The sequence below is a fragment of the Rattus norvegicus genome, chromosome 1, assembly GCF_021556685.1.
Source record: "Rattus norvegicus strain SHRSP/BbbUtx chromosome 1, alternate assembly SHRSP_T2T, whole genome shotgun sequence".
Classification (NCBI taxonomy): Eukaryota; Metazoa; Chordata; class Mammalia; order Rodentia; family Muridae; genus Rattus; species Rattus norvegicus.
Window position 1 is genome coordinate 96,640,423 of NC_141534.1, and position 13,887 is coordinate 96,654,309.

General features: G+C 46.1%; 1 protein-coding gene across 4 annotated transcripts in view; it reads left to right on the forward strand.

Annotated features, from left to right (window-relative positions):
• Cox7a1 (cytochrome c oxidase subunit 7A1) overlaps positions 1 to 13,887 on the forward strand; it is a 20,454-nt gene continuing 6,567 nt past the window's right edge. For 3 of the 4 annotated variants that reach the window (XR_015640917.1, XM_087591229.1, XM_087591202.1), the window contains exons 1-2: positions 1 to 57; positions 2,728 to 2,795. Coding sequence is in view for 3 of the 4 variants with exons in the window: in XM_087591229.1 (XP_087447355.1) it covers positions 2,736 to 2,795 (60 nt within the window). In the remaining variant the exon portion in view is untranslated. Of the gene's footprint in view, positions 136 to 2,727; positions 2,796 to 13,887 lie in introns of all 4 variants that reach the window. The other variant, XM_087591218.1, reaches the window with a different exon arrangement.

The following is a 13,887-nucleotide window of genomic DNA, read 5'->3' on the forward strand; positions in this document are numbered from 1 at the left end:
GGTGAAATCTTTAGCTTTGGCTGACTCGGACGCGCGCGCCTTCTACAGAGACCGAAGGTGAATGGTCTGGTAGTTCTGGGCGGGGACCAGGCGTGTCCCGAATCTTGGGGCTGCGCACGCGGGAGAAGGACCGGGGTGCGGGATTCTAATTGTGGTTTTGATTGTGGTGGTGACTGGTTGTGAATACTTATAAGTGTGCTGTTGTAATCACCTGTCGCCAAGGTGTATATCTGACGGTTGCTGTGCAAACACATGTGATGTTATGTATTCCGGGATCTTGTGATTGTGGAAGTGGTATCCCGTCGTCCTGTAGTGTGTTATACGCCCAATAACCTTTATTTTTGGGGGCTGTGAATACAGTTGTAACTGTGACTGTGTTTGTATCTCTGGGTTAAGTGACCTTGTGTAGTACTGTGTGCTGTGTTCCGTGTCCGTGGCTCTGCGTCGGCACTGCATAGGTATCCTTGTGTTCGTGGAGAGAAGAGGGAGGGAGGGGAAAGGACTTTGTGACAGTGTATAATGCTGTGTGTATGCGGGTGTGGACTATCTTTGCTAATGAGTGAGTGGCTTGCGAGTGAATTTTCAGTTATGGCTGTGGATGATGCAGAGTACTGTGCCTTCTGCGTGCCACCATATGTGATTGTGACTATGTAGGTAGGGCTTTTAGGGATGTTAGGGAAGTGACAGTATCACAATGGCATGCAAACTGACTGGCGTGTATGGAGATATTTACCTGTGACTGTGTCTTCGTGTGTCTCAGTGATGCTAATCACTGTGGTATATAATCCTGTAGAGGGTGTTCGAGAGATGCCTAAGTGGGTAAAGTTCTTGTGGCACAAATCAGTTGCCATAATGTGTTTGTATTCAGTAATCCGAGATCCTACAGAATTCAGAGACAAGAGTTTCCAAAAGCTCTCAGATAATCTAGCCCGGAGTATGTAACAGTGATCAGACCACAAGGTAGAAGTCTAGAACCAACACCCAAGACTCTACACTGCCCTACACATAAGTGGCATTGCACACGCATACCTGAATATGTGCACACACACAAAGATAAAAAATTATTTCTAGGGCTGGAGAGATGGCTCAGTGATTAAGAGGACTGGCTACTCTTCCAGAGGACCAGGTTCAATTTCTAGCACCCACATGGCAGCTTTTCTTTTCTATTTTTCGGAGCTGGGGACCGAACCCAGGGCCTTGCGCTTGGTAGGCAAGCGCTCTACCACTGAGCTAAATCCCCAACCCCCCTGTCTGTAACTCTTGTTCCGGGGGATCGGACTCCCTCACGCAGACATACATGCAGGCAAAACACCAATGCACATAAAATAAAATAAGTTATTAAAAAATTATTTCTAGGGCTGGAGAGATGGCTCAGCAATTAATTTCTAGGGGCTGGAGATATGCCTCAGTGGTTTAGAGCACTGACTGCTCTTCCAGAGGTCATGAGTTCAATTCCCAACAACCACATGGTGGCTCACAACCATCTGTAATGGGATCTGATGCCCTTTTCTGATGTGTCTGATGACAGCTACAGTGTACTCATATGAATAATATAAATAAATTTTTAAAAAGTTATTTCTAAAGAGTGAAGAGTTGCTATGTGGATATTTTCGTGTGACATATCTTGCAGCACCCAAGTGTGTCAATGAGATATGTCTATGACTACTGTTCTGGCCCCAGCAGATGCTGTGAATGGCAGATTGTGACCCTGGACTGTAGTGACATCAGCTTTACAAGGTGACCCTGAGCTTGGACTGAATGTCCAGCCCTCTCTGACCTCCATCCCATGTACATAGGACAGAAGGACAGCTATCCAAAAGTACCCTGATCACTCATGATTTCTTTCTTCTAACCATTTTCAAAGAAGGTGATGCTGAGCTGAGACTATAGCTCAGTGGTTAGCTATTGAGCATCTCCAAAGCCAAGTTCAAAAAACATCAGGTTTTAGTCTCCTTTCCCTGAACCCCTGCCCCCCTTTTTGGAGGGTTTTTCATGACACGGTGTCTTCGTGTTTTTCTGCTGTGAACAGACACCATGACCAATACAACTCTTATAAGGACACCATTTAATTGGGGCTGGCTTACAGGTTCAGAGGTTCAGTCCATTATCATCAAGGTGGGAGCATGGCAGCATCCAGGCAGGCACAGTGCAGGAGGAGCTGAGAGTTCTACATCTTCATCTGAAGGCTGCTAGGAGAAGACTGACTTCCAGGCAGCTAGGATGAGGGTCTTAAAGCCCACACCCACAGCACAGCGACACACCTACTCCAACAAGGCCACACCTCCAAATGTCACTCCCTGGGCTCAACATATTCAAACCACCACACTGGATCTCTCTGTGTAGCCCTGGCTGTCATGGAACTAGCTCTGTAGACCAGGCTGGCCTCGAACTGACAGAACTAACTGCCTCTGTGTGCGTGTGCGTGAATGCCTGCGTGTGTGTGTGTGTGTGTGTGTGTGTGTGTGTGTGTGTCTATCTTTGAGCCTCTGTAATAAAGTCCTAGCGTTCCCTCTGTTACTGAAGATCATTATTTATTCCATGGATTTCCGTCTGGACCCATTTCCACCTGTATCTCTTGTTCTTTCATTTTCTTTGCATGGGGATTGGGATAGGGGAGGCGAGCACAGGACTCCTGCTGTTTTGCAGGCCTCAGCCTTCAGAGCTCTGGGCCTGAACTTGTCTGTCAGAGTATGGGGGGCTTTACTCCTCTGTGTTCTCCCTTCTCAGGACTCTTCATGTATCCGGAAGGAGAAATCAGAGTAGGTCAGGTTGTCCTGAATGCCATGGTCCTTCAGGTAGGTTGAAAGTTTCGTTTATGTGTTTGTTTGTTTGTTTTGGCTTTTGAGACAGGGTTTCTCTGTGTAGAGACTGCTATCCTGGAACTCACAGAGATCCACCTGCCTCTGCCTCCCAAGTGTTGGGATTAGAGGGGTGGTGCACCACTGCCTGGACTTTGTTTACAGCTAGTTAGTTAGTTAGTTAGTTAGTTAGTTAGTTAGTTAGTAAGTTAGTGGTGGTGTGTTATGCAAGCTGCTGTACTGTGTGGAGGTCGGAGAACCATAGTAGGAGTCAGCTCTCTCCTTACATCATGCGGGCTCCAGGATCAGATTTTGCAGCAGGTGCCTTACCTGCCCAGCCATCCCCTCAGCCCTGTAATTCCTTCTAACCCTTCAGAACATAGGAACACCTGTGTTCTTCATGTCAAAATGCCTGCTCCCGGGGAGCAAGTGATGGGGCCCCACCTCCCTCAGTAGCTCCTTCTTCTTGGCACCATATACAGTGCTCTCACAGAGGAGCAGAGGAAAGGAATACCTTCTCTTGAAAAAGATGGTAGCTTACTAATAACCATTATTGGGACTGAAGAGGAGATGGTCTTTTCCAGTGACTTTCCTATACTGATATATGTCACTCCCTCTTGTTTTGTTTTGTTTTGTTTTGTTTTGTTTAAAAGGAGCCTATTTCATGGTGCTGGAGAGATGACTCCATGCTTGAGAACTGGTTGCACTTCCAGAGGATCTGGATTCATTTCCCACACCCACATGTTGGCTTGCAACCATCTAACTGCAGGTCCAGGGGATCAGAAGCCCTGTTCTGACTTCCTTAGGTATCAGGTCCACACATGGTGCACAGACATACATGCAGATCACCCAGACACATAAACTACAACCCATATTTCATGCCATTGGAAACTGGATAGAAAACATGTCCGTCACACATATAAAACCATGTCTCCCATAAGCTGGTTGTCATGCACACTCCATTGATCCCAGCACTTGGAAGGCAGAAGCAGGCAGATCTCCGAGTTCATTCAAGGCCAGCCTGGTCTATAGAGTTCCAGCACAGCCAGGGCTTCACAGGGAAACCCTGTCTCGAAATACCCCTCCCTCCCCACACAGAAACCAAACCAACAAACAAAACCCCACATGTCTACCACATGCATATGGATGAAAAAATAAACATCAATGTATCCGTTACCCAAATGTGTCGTCCAAACGTCCTTATGAGTGGAGCGACTGCTTTTCATTTGCATGCAGGCTTTGATACCTTTTTTTGGGGGGGAGGGTGTTGTTTTAAGATTGGTAACTGAGGCTGCTCACAAAACCAGCTTGTTTGTAACGAAAGATGACTTTGAACTCCTGAGCCTCTGGCCTACACCCTACTCTGCCGAGTACTAGGATAATAGGCCTACTTCACCACACCTGGTCATGGTCTCGATAATTTATGAGACCCTGCTCAGCTAGATCTTGTTTATTTTCCAGTCTGAATGAGAGACAGGAGAGTCCTGCTCCTCAGAAGAGGATATTGACCGATCTCGACTCATGTACTCTGTGACACGGACTGAAAACTATAGTGTCCCACATCCCATAGTGCTTTTCTTCACCTCCACATCTTTTTTTAGCACACTTTTTAAAATTTATTTTATGTATGTGAGTACACTGTTGCTGTCTTCAGACACACCAGAAGAGGGCATCGGATCCCATTGCAGATGGTTGTGAGCCACCATGTGGTTGCTGGGAATTGAACTCAGGATCTCTGGAAGAGCAGTCAGTGCTCTTAACCACTGAGCCATCTCTCCAGCCCCCTCACCTCCACATCTTGAAGTCATTTTCCTGAATGGATTGGCTTGGGGAAACCTGAACCTTTCATCAGTTATAGTCTCAATGGAGATGCAACAACTGGCCCACCTCCAGAGGCAGAGGCAGGAGGATCTCTGTGTCTACATAGTGAGTTCTGGGTCAGTCAGAGTAACACAGTATAACCCTATCTCAAAGAAAAAAGAAAGAAAAGGAAGGAGACACATATTGTTTGTTTGTTTTGTTGGGTTTTTGTTTTTTGTTTTTTCCCGGAGCTGAGGACCGAACCCAGGGCCTTGCTGAGCTAAATCCCCAACCCCTGTTGGGTTTTTTTAAAGATTTATTTGTTTATTTTATTTCTATGAGCACACTGTCTCTGTCATCAGACACACCAGAAGAAGGAATCAGACCCCACCATGTATTCCTAGGAATTGAACTCAGGACCTCTGGAAGAGCAGTCAGTGCTCCTAACTGCTAAGCCATTGCTCCAGCCCGAGACACATTTTTATCATCCCTTACTCTTAGTTTTTGGGAGATAGAGGCAGGAGGACCAAGAGTACAAGGTCATTCTCAGCTGTAGAATGTGAAATAGGCCTGAGCTCCTAAGACCCTGTCTCAAAAAGCAACAACAAAAGGAAAATAAAAGCATATAACTCGGTTGGGGATTTGGCTCAGTGGTAGACCGCTTGCTTAGCAAGCACAAGGGTTCGGTCCCCAGCTCCGGAAAAAAAGAAAAAGAAAAAAAAAAAAAGCATATAACCCGTTAGGTACTAAAGACGTCGAGTGCTGTGGATGCGGAATTAGGTTGTAGATGAAAGAGGGAAGAGAGGACTGGTGTAGTGGGGCTTGCCTAGCATGTGTGAGGTACCAGCTTGGGTCGCCAGCACTCAAAAAGAAAGAGAATGGGAAAGAACAGATCCAAACAGGAGATTAATCTCATGATTATGCAAGCAGAGTGCTAGGCCACTGGCATTATTACACTCCTTTCTTTTTTTTTGTTGTTTTGTTTCACAAGATACAGTTTCTCTGTGCAGCCCTGACTATCCTAGAACCCACTCCGTAGACCAGGCTGATCACAGAGATCTGACTGCCTCTGCCTCCCTAGTGCTGGGATCAAAGGCGTGTGCCACTGTGCCCAGCCACTATGTACATTCAAGCATTTTACAAGATTGATTGTTTGTTTGTTTGTTTATGTGTATATGTATACAGGGGCTTTTGGAGGTCAGAAGAGGGCATCTGATACCCTGGAGCTGGAGTTACATGTGGTCCTGAACTGCCAATAGGGGTGCTGGGAACCAAACTTGGATCTTCTGGAAGACCAGCAAGTGCTCTTAACTAACCACTGAACCATCTCTCCAGACTGCTACTTTCACATATTTAGGAAATTATCAGTTAAAAAAAAGAATGAGGGGTTGGGGATTTAGCTCAGTGGTAGAGCGCTTGCCTAGGAAGCGCAAGGCCCTGGGTTCGGTCCCCAGCTCCGGAAAAAAAAAAAAAAAAAAAAAAAGAACCACAAAAAAAAAAAAAAGAATGAAAGAAAGAAAGGAAGTAAGAGAATCAGACATGATGACACACATCTTCAATCCCAGAACTCAAGGAGAGAGGCAGGCAGATCTCTGTGAGTTCAAGTCCAGCCTGGTCTAAGGAGTGAGCCCCACTGTACAGCCCAGTACAGTGAGACCCTGTGTAGAAAACTACAGAAAAGAAACAATTGATTCACTAATACTGTGTAAGCGCATTGTTTCAGCGAACAGTGGCCTTCGGGGATGTGGCTGTAGAGCTCTCTGAGAAAGAGTGGAAGTTCATGGAGCCTGCCCAGAGGGACTTGTACAGAAATATGACTTTAGAGAATTTCAGTCATCTGGCTCACTAGGTAAGGCCTGTAGCACCCAGGGCCACATAGGAAATGGGACGCCCTGGGGCCAAAGCAAATGAAAGTTTGCTGAGCTATCTGTCCCTTGTAAGATGAAGGCAGGCTGGTCCACCACAGGCCTTGCCAGACATATGCAATTAATATTAATAATAATAAGCATTGTTTTGATTCCTTGGTGTTGGAGGTGATGGCATAGGTGCACTACTGAATGCGTCTTGAGGTGAGGGGACATCTTTCGGGATTTGGTTCTCTCTTTGCACCATGTGGATCCTGGGAATCAAACAGGTTGTCAGGCTTGGCAGTGCTTTACCCTGCTCCGCTGTCCTACCAGCCCCAGAGTTTGAATTTCATTTTAATCTTCGTTTTTGGACTTGTTTGTTTTGAGACAGGGTCTCTATATATAGCCCTGGCTGTCATGGAACTCACTCTGTAGACCAGGCTGGCCTCAAACTCACAGAGATCCACCTGCCTCTGCCTCCCTCCCCAGTGCTGTGATTAAAGACATGTGCCACCATGACTGGCCAGAGTTTGAAATTTAATGTTTGTTGTTGTTTCGCCTGTATGGTGTGTCTTTTTTTTTTTTTTTTTTTTTTCTTTTTTTCGGAGCTGGGGACCGAACCCAGGGACTGAGCTAAATCCCCAACCCCATGGTGTGTCTTTATGAGGCTGTTGGATCTCCTGCAGCTGGAGTTACTGTTGTGAGCTGCCATGTGGGTGCTGGGAATTGAACCTGGGTACTCTGGAATAGCAGCCAGTGCTTTAAATCACGGAGGAGCCATCTCTCTAGTCCCAGGAGTTTGGCATTTAAACATTCTGTTCATGCTTCATTTCTTTTCCCATAAACAGGACTTGTCATTTCTTTTTTTTTTTTTTTTTTGTTCTTTTTTTCGGAGCTGGGGACCGAACCCAGGGCCTTGCGCTTCCTAGGTAAGCGCTCTACCACTGAGCTAAATCCCCAGCCCCAGGACTTGTCATTTCTAAGCCTGATGTCATCTTCTTACTGGAGCAAGGGAGAGAGCCATAGATGGTTACAAATTATATGACAGGTTCTTGGCACTCAGGTAAGTAAGACCTGGTCTTGTTGGGTCTAACAGGATAGTGTGGTAACTACAGCTCACAGCTGTAACCTGAGTGCTTGTCAGGAAGCCCTCAAAGCCTGCTGCAGAATAAAGGCCCGAGTTAAGGAGAAGAGCAAGGACTCTGTCAGCACTGGCCAAGCACACAAAATAAAAATAAGTCAAAACATTCTGTATTAGATGGTATTTCTTCCACTGCCTTCTATCTTCTGAATCGGGCAGCTATAATTTTGGAAAATATTCCATGCACATTTATTGTTTTATTTTACTTTAAGTGTGTGGGTGTTTTGCCTACATGTGTGTCTGCACCATATATACATGTGTGGCTCCTCAAGGAGGCAAGAAGAGAGCATCTGATCCCTTGGAACTGGAGTTGCACATGGTTGAGCCACCACGTGGGTACCAGGAACTGAACCCGGGTCCTTTGGAAGAGCAGCCAGTGCTCCTAACCAGTGAGCCACCTCTCCAACCCCTCCTCTTTCCCACCCCCCACCTCCAGGATGTATGCATTTATTCACAAAGGTTGCTTATATACGGATGTAAGAACACAGTCCATGAGAATAAGAAAAACTGGGGGCTGGAGAGTGGCTCAGTGGTAAAGAGCACTGGCTGCTCTTCCAGAGGTCCGGAGTTCAAATCCCAGCAACCACATGGTGGCTCACAAGAGAAGGCTGCTTCCGGTGTTTTCCCCTTTGTGTCTAAAACCCCTTCCTCCTCAAGAGTCAGCCTCCACTGCTCCATGTGTCCCGACAACATCATTGATCCTTGTTTTGCTGGTACAACCCAGGAAAGTCTCCACCTCCAGTCTCAGGGCACAGTGCTTCTCAGTGCCTTCTCAAGCTCAGACAGAACTTATGCCAAGAGCCAGTAGTAGTGTGGACAGCAGGCAGCCCCAGCTCATACCTCTTCTTCTTCTCGTAGTAGTTTCCGTTGGTCCCCAGTGTCTTGTGCCAGTTGTCCCAAAAGATGCCCATCATGTGTTGCTACCTATAAAGAACTTTATTTGGGGCTGGAGAGATGGTTCAGCGGTTAAGAATACTGACTGCTCTTCCAGAGGTCCTGAGTTCAATTCCCAGCAACCACATGGTGGCTCACCACCATCTGTAATGAGATCTGATGCCCTCTTCTGGTGTCTGAAGACAGCGAAAACAATGAAATCATATACTAAAGAGAGAGAGAGAGAGCTTTATTTGTTTGGTTTGGTTTTGTAGTTTGGTTTTTTTGTTTGTTTGTTTAGTTTTTTTTGGGGGGGTTGTTTGTTTGGTTTTTGGTTTTTTGAGACAGGGTTTTTCTGTGTTGCCCTGGCTGTCCTGGAACTTGCTGTGTAGACCAGGAACTCAGAGATTCTCCTGCCTCTGGCTCTTGAGTGCTGGGATTAAAGGTGTCGTACTCCAGCCAGCTCTTACACAATTTTACAGTTAGTATGTCTGTTCCCTCATCACCCTCATTTCCAGCTGTTCCTGCTTTGCTTCTAAACACACACACACACACACACACACACACACACACACACATATACACACACATACACACACCAGGAGGACACTTGGACATTTGTATTAATAATTCGTTTTCTGGGTAACTGATCAATTTCAAGATTGAGAACCTCAGGCTTCATTCTTTTGGTTTTTTTGGGTTTTTTTGTTTGTTTGTTTTTTGCCAATTATAGCATCATGGGCACTTCTACCAAATTTGTGCTTTCTGGAAATTGCTCAGTATTTGAGACATCTTTTTTTTTTTTTTTTTTTTAAGATTTTATAAGTACACTGTGGCTATCTTCAGACACACCAGAAGAGGGCATCGGATCCCATTACAGACGGTTGTGAGCTACCATGTGGTTGCTGGGAATTGAACTCAGGACCTCTGGAAGAGCAGTCAGTGCTCTTAACCGCTGAGTCATCTCTCCAGCCCCCTCGTCTCGTCTGTTATCAGAAAACACAATACCAGGAGAAAGACCCATTATTGCGGAAACGCCTTTTTCCTCCCACTGGTTACTAAGCAGCATCGAACCTGTGCTGAAAGTAACTTGATATGAATGTAGGAAAGGCCTTTATTATATGTCAAAATACGTTCAGTTTCTGAGAATCCCGCATGGGTGGTGATCCTGATTAAAACATTGGTTCGGTGTGTTTCGAGGGATGAGTGTGCCTTTGGGTGGGCGTGGCTTAAAACTGATTTCGTTCTTGAAAGATAAAAGTTTTTTGTTTTTGTTTTTGTTTTTGTTTTTTTTTTTTTTTTTTTGGTTCTTTTTTTCGGAGCTGGGGACCAAACCCAGGGCCTTGCGCTTCCTAGGTAAGCGCTCTACCACTGAGCTAAATCCCCAGCCCCGAAAGATAAAAGTTTTAAAGTTGCCCCCCTAGACACAAAGTTTAGAGCAGAAAAAAAAAGAAACAAAAAAAACAAACAAACAGGTTAGGCCCCAGAATTGTATGTTCCAAGAAGCCTCTCCTAGGGCTATAGAATGGATAATTACATTGGCCAGCTCAACAGATTTCTCCCAGAAACTAGCTGACCATAAATCTTAGAGAACAATCTTGAGAAGCAGGAAACAACTTCTCCTAGGAACTAGCGGACCATGAAGTTAAACAATCTGAGAAGTAGGAGACAGCTTCTCCTAGGAAACAATCTTGGGGGATAGAGTTCTTCCTTGTGATTTTTCACTGTTATTCTATGACGCCATCCCTGCCCCCTCGGGTTGCGGTTTCTCCCTTTATTTATTTATTTATTTATTTATTTATTTTTTTTTTTTTTTTTTTTTGAGCTGGGGACCGAACCCAGGGCTTTGCGCTTCCTAGGTAAGCGCTCTACCACTGAGCTAAATCCCCAGCCCCGGTTTCTCCCTTTAAATACCTCTTCTCCCAGCCTCTCGGGGTCGAAGTCCACTGCCCCTGCATGGGATACGAGTCTCGACCCCAGTGCACTGGTTGCTCTCGATAAACCTCATGTGATTATAACAAGGACGGTCTTGTGTGAGTTCTTGGGGGGTCGCGTCATCCCGAGACTTGAGTGAGGGTCTCCCCACTCCGGGGGTCTTTCAGTTCTCAACCCCATCTGGTTACTGATGTCACAGAACATATTGTGCAATTTTGTCCTTCTTCGTCCTCTACTTCTTTTTACTCGTTGGTTGGTATTTATTTTGTTTTTAAGGGACAATCTCATGTAACCTCAGCTGGTCTCAAAATTGTAGCTGAAGATGACTTCGAACTCCTGATCCTCCTGCCTGAGCCTCCCAAATTCTGGAATTACAGGCTCGCATGACCACACCCAGCAAACGTCTTAGGTTTTTCATTTTGTTTCATTTAGTTTTGGGGGTTGGGGCTTTGTTAGAAGAAACTGTCCTAACTTGTAGAAAACCTCCATGTTATAATTTAGCATGCATCTCTCTCTGTGGCATTTCCTGCAGTCAGTAGTGAAGAGTTAGAGATCAGTGGTCGCACAGGTCCCTTAGTCCTAGCACTCTGGAGGCAGAAGCAAGTGGTCCAGACCAGCCAAGGCGAGACCCTGCCTCAGAAGGGGAGGGGCGCCCATTAAGAGCTCTTGTTGCTTCTTACAGAAGACCCGAGTTTGGTTTCCAGCCTTGTGGCTCACAACCATTCATAACTCCAGTTTCAGGGGATCCAGGACCCACTTCTGGCCTCTGCAGGCACCAGCATGTACATGGTGCACATAAATTTTATAGGGTTTCCTTTTTCAAAAAAATTAAATCCAAAATGAATATGGAAGGTACTTTCTGCTTACTGTGGGAGTTGGGAAAGGGAACAAGTCAGATTCTGCTGCAGCCCAGGCTGGCGTTAGAGTTCCTCCACAGCCAAGGATAAAGTTGAACTAGTCCTCCTGACTCCAGCTCCCAAGTGCCACAGTTTTAAATATTTACTTATAAGGCCAAAACTCAGGGACTCAGAGAGAGAGAGAGAAGGGATGCATAGGGGGGATGGGGACTAGAGCTCTGTGCTCTCAGGTCTACCAGGCCCCTTTTTGTTTTTCAACACCGCAGGTTCTCTATGTAGCCCTGTCTGTCCTGGCACTCACTCTGTAGACCAGGCTGGCCTCGAACTCAAGGATCTGCCTGCCTCTGCCTCCTGAGTGCTAGGATTGAAGTCACGTACCACTGCCCAGGCATCATCTTCTTCCTAATCCTTTAATAAAGTCACAGTCCTGGAGCCTGCCGAAGGGCAATTTAACTACAAATTGAGGTGTTTAATTATTGATAATAAGTGATTCCATCATCTCCAAATAGCCCCCCACCCCTTCCCTAAAGGCCCAAGGATGTTGAGAGCTGGATGTCAATTCTTTCTTTAGCCTATTTGGAGGCCACCACGTTAGCACATAAGTGACAGTGTCAATCATTCTAATGTTTCAAAGAATTTCAGGAGCTGCAAACTAGAACTGGAGTCAAGACCAGAGATGTATTTTCTGTTATGCAACTGGTACCTTCATTCAAACAGAAATACTAATGGGTTTTGTTTTGTGGCAGAGTTCCTCTATATAGCCTCGGCTACCCTAGAACTCAAAATTATCCAGCCTCAGCCTCCCACAAGGTTTATAGGTGTGAACTTATGGCATACCTTAAAGCACTGTGGGGCCGTTTGCTTTCCAACGTTGATTTTTTTTTCGGAGCTGGGGACCGAACCCAGGGCCTTGCGCTTGCTAGGCAAGCACTCTACCACTGAGCTAAATCCCCAACCCCTCCAACGTTGACTTTTAAAATGACGATTGTAAGCCTGGTTTTGTGGTACTTGCCTCAGATTGTAATAGCCAGCAGAGTGAAGTGTGAGGATCCCAAGTTCCAGAAAGGCCTGAATTATGTGGCAAGACCCTGTCTGGGGAACAAAGAGGGGTGTGTGGCAGAATGAGATTCAAAAGTAAGTCCTAGGGGTTGGGCTACACTGGCTACTCTTGCAGAAGAGCTCTGACACCTCTTCTGGCTTCTATGACACAAGGCAGGCATGGTGCACCTACATGCAGGTAAAACACCCTTACACATAAAGCACCAAAACTGTACACATCATCATCGAGAATGGCTAATAGGCGTTCTCTCACATTTTTCGGTTTTTAGCTTTATTCGTACAGACTTTTTGTTTGTTTGTTTGTTTGTTTGTTTGCATGCCTGTTGCAAGGAGCTGAGGGCAGCCATGGGAGAAAGGAGGAACTTCACATTTAGTACACCTTGCAGGCCTATGGAACCCACAGGTGCCTCAAATGTGAAATTCTCCTGTCTAGGCCTGAGTTCAGAATTAGAAGCAGAAGCCACGGGTTGCTTTTCTGATGGTTCCCACTTCGGACTAGAGACTTTATCCAGGGCTTTGCATAAGCTAAGCAGGAGATCGACACCCACCCCCCCAGCCCCGGCCTTGTCCCCTAGGCAGCAGGGCCTACCGTCTGCCACTAAGCTGCATCCTTGTTCTTCAGTGCTTAATGTTTTACGTAGGCAAGGATGGGTGTCTGTGTGTGTGTGTGTGTGTGTGTGTGTGTGTGTGTGTGTGTGTGTGTGTATGAGTGTGTGTGTGTGTATGAGTGTATGTGTGCGTGTATGTGTATGTGTGTAGGCACATATTTGTGTTGTGCATATGGTGTAATATGTGTGACTGCACATAGATGTAACTTCATTTTTTCAAAACCTATTTTTTTTAAGATTTATTTATTTTATCTATATGTTAGAACACTGTAGTTCTCTTCAGACACTTCAGAAGAGAGCATCCCATTACAGATGGTTGTGAGCCACCATGCGGTTGCTGGGAATTGAACTCAGGACCTCTGAAAGAGCAGTCAGTGCTTTTTTTTTTTTTTTTTTTCCCGGAGCTGGGGACCAGAGCTAAATCCCCAACCCCTCAAAACCTATTTTTTAATGATGGTTCTCAAGCGCTTTAACCTCCCTCTTAGCCAACACCCACCAGAGGTAGTGGAAAAGAAAGGAGACGGGGAGGGGTGTGTGTGTGGGGGGGGGAGTGGACCTGTTTAGAAATGGTTCTTTGGAGAGGCTCCCCTCTGTGTTGTCAGGAAATCGACAGTTCCGTTCACAGGTCAGCAGCAGCAGCTCCATCCCCTTGCAAACGGATGCACCAGCAGTCCAGTGCAGTAGAGTGGGATAGCAGACACAAGTCAGCAGTGAAGGGAAGATCAGTGAAGATGAGAGACCAACAAGCAAGTAAGCCAAGCCTAGCTTTGCTCCCATCACTATCCGGCAAGTCCTATTTATATCCCTCCAAACATCAGTGTCCTCCGCGTGTGTCTTCCCTCAGTATGTGTGTCTGTCTCAGCGGACATCACTCTACCAATCAGCCGGAGTCCACAGGAGTGGCAGGAAGCCGCGGCACACCACCGGAAGTGTTTGGTGTGTTTCTCTCTATGGAGTCCCAACAAATTG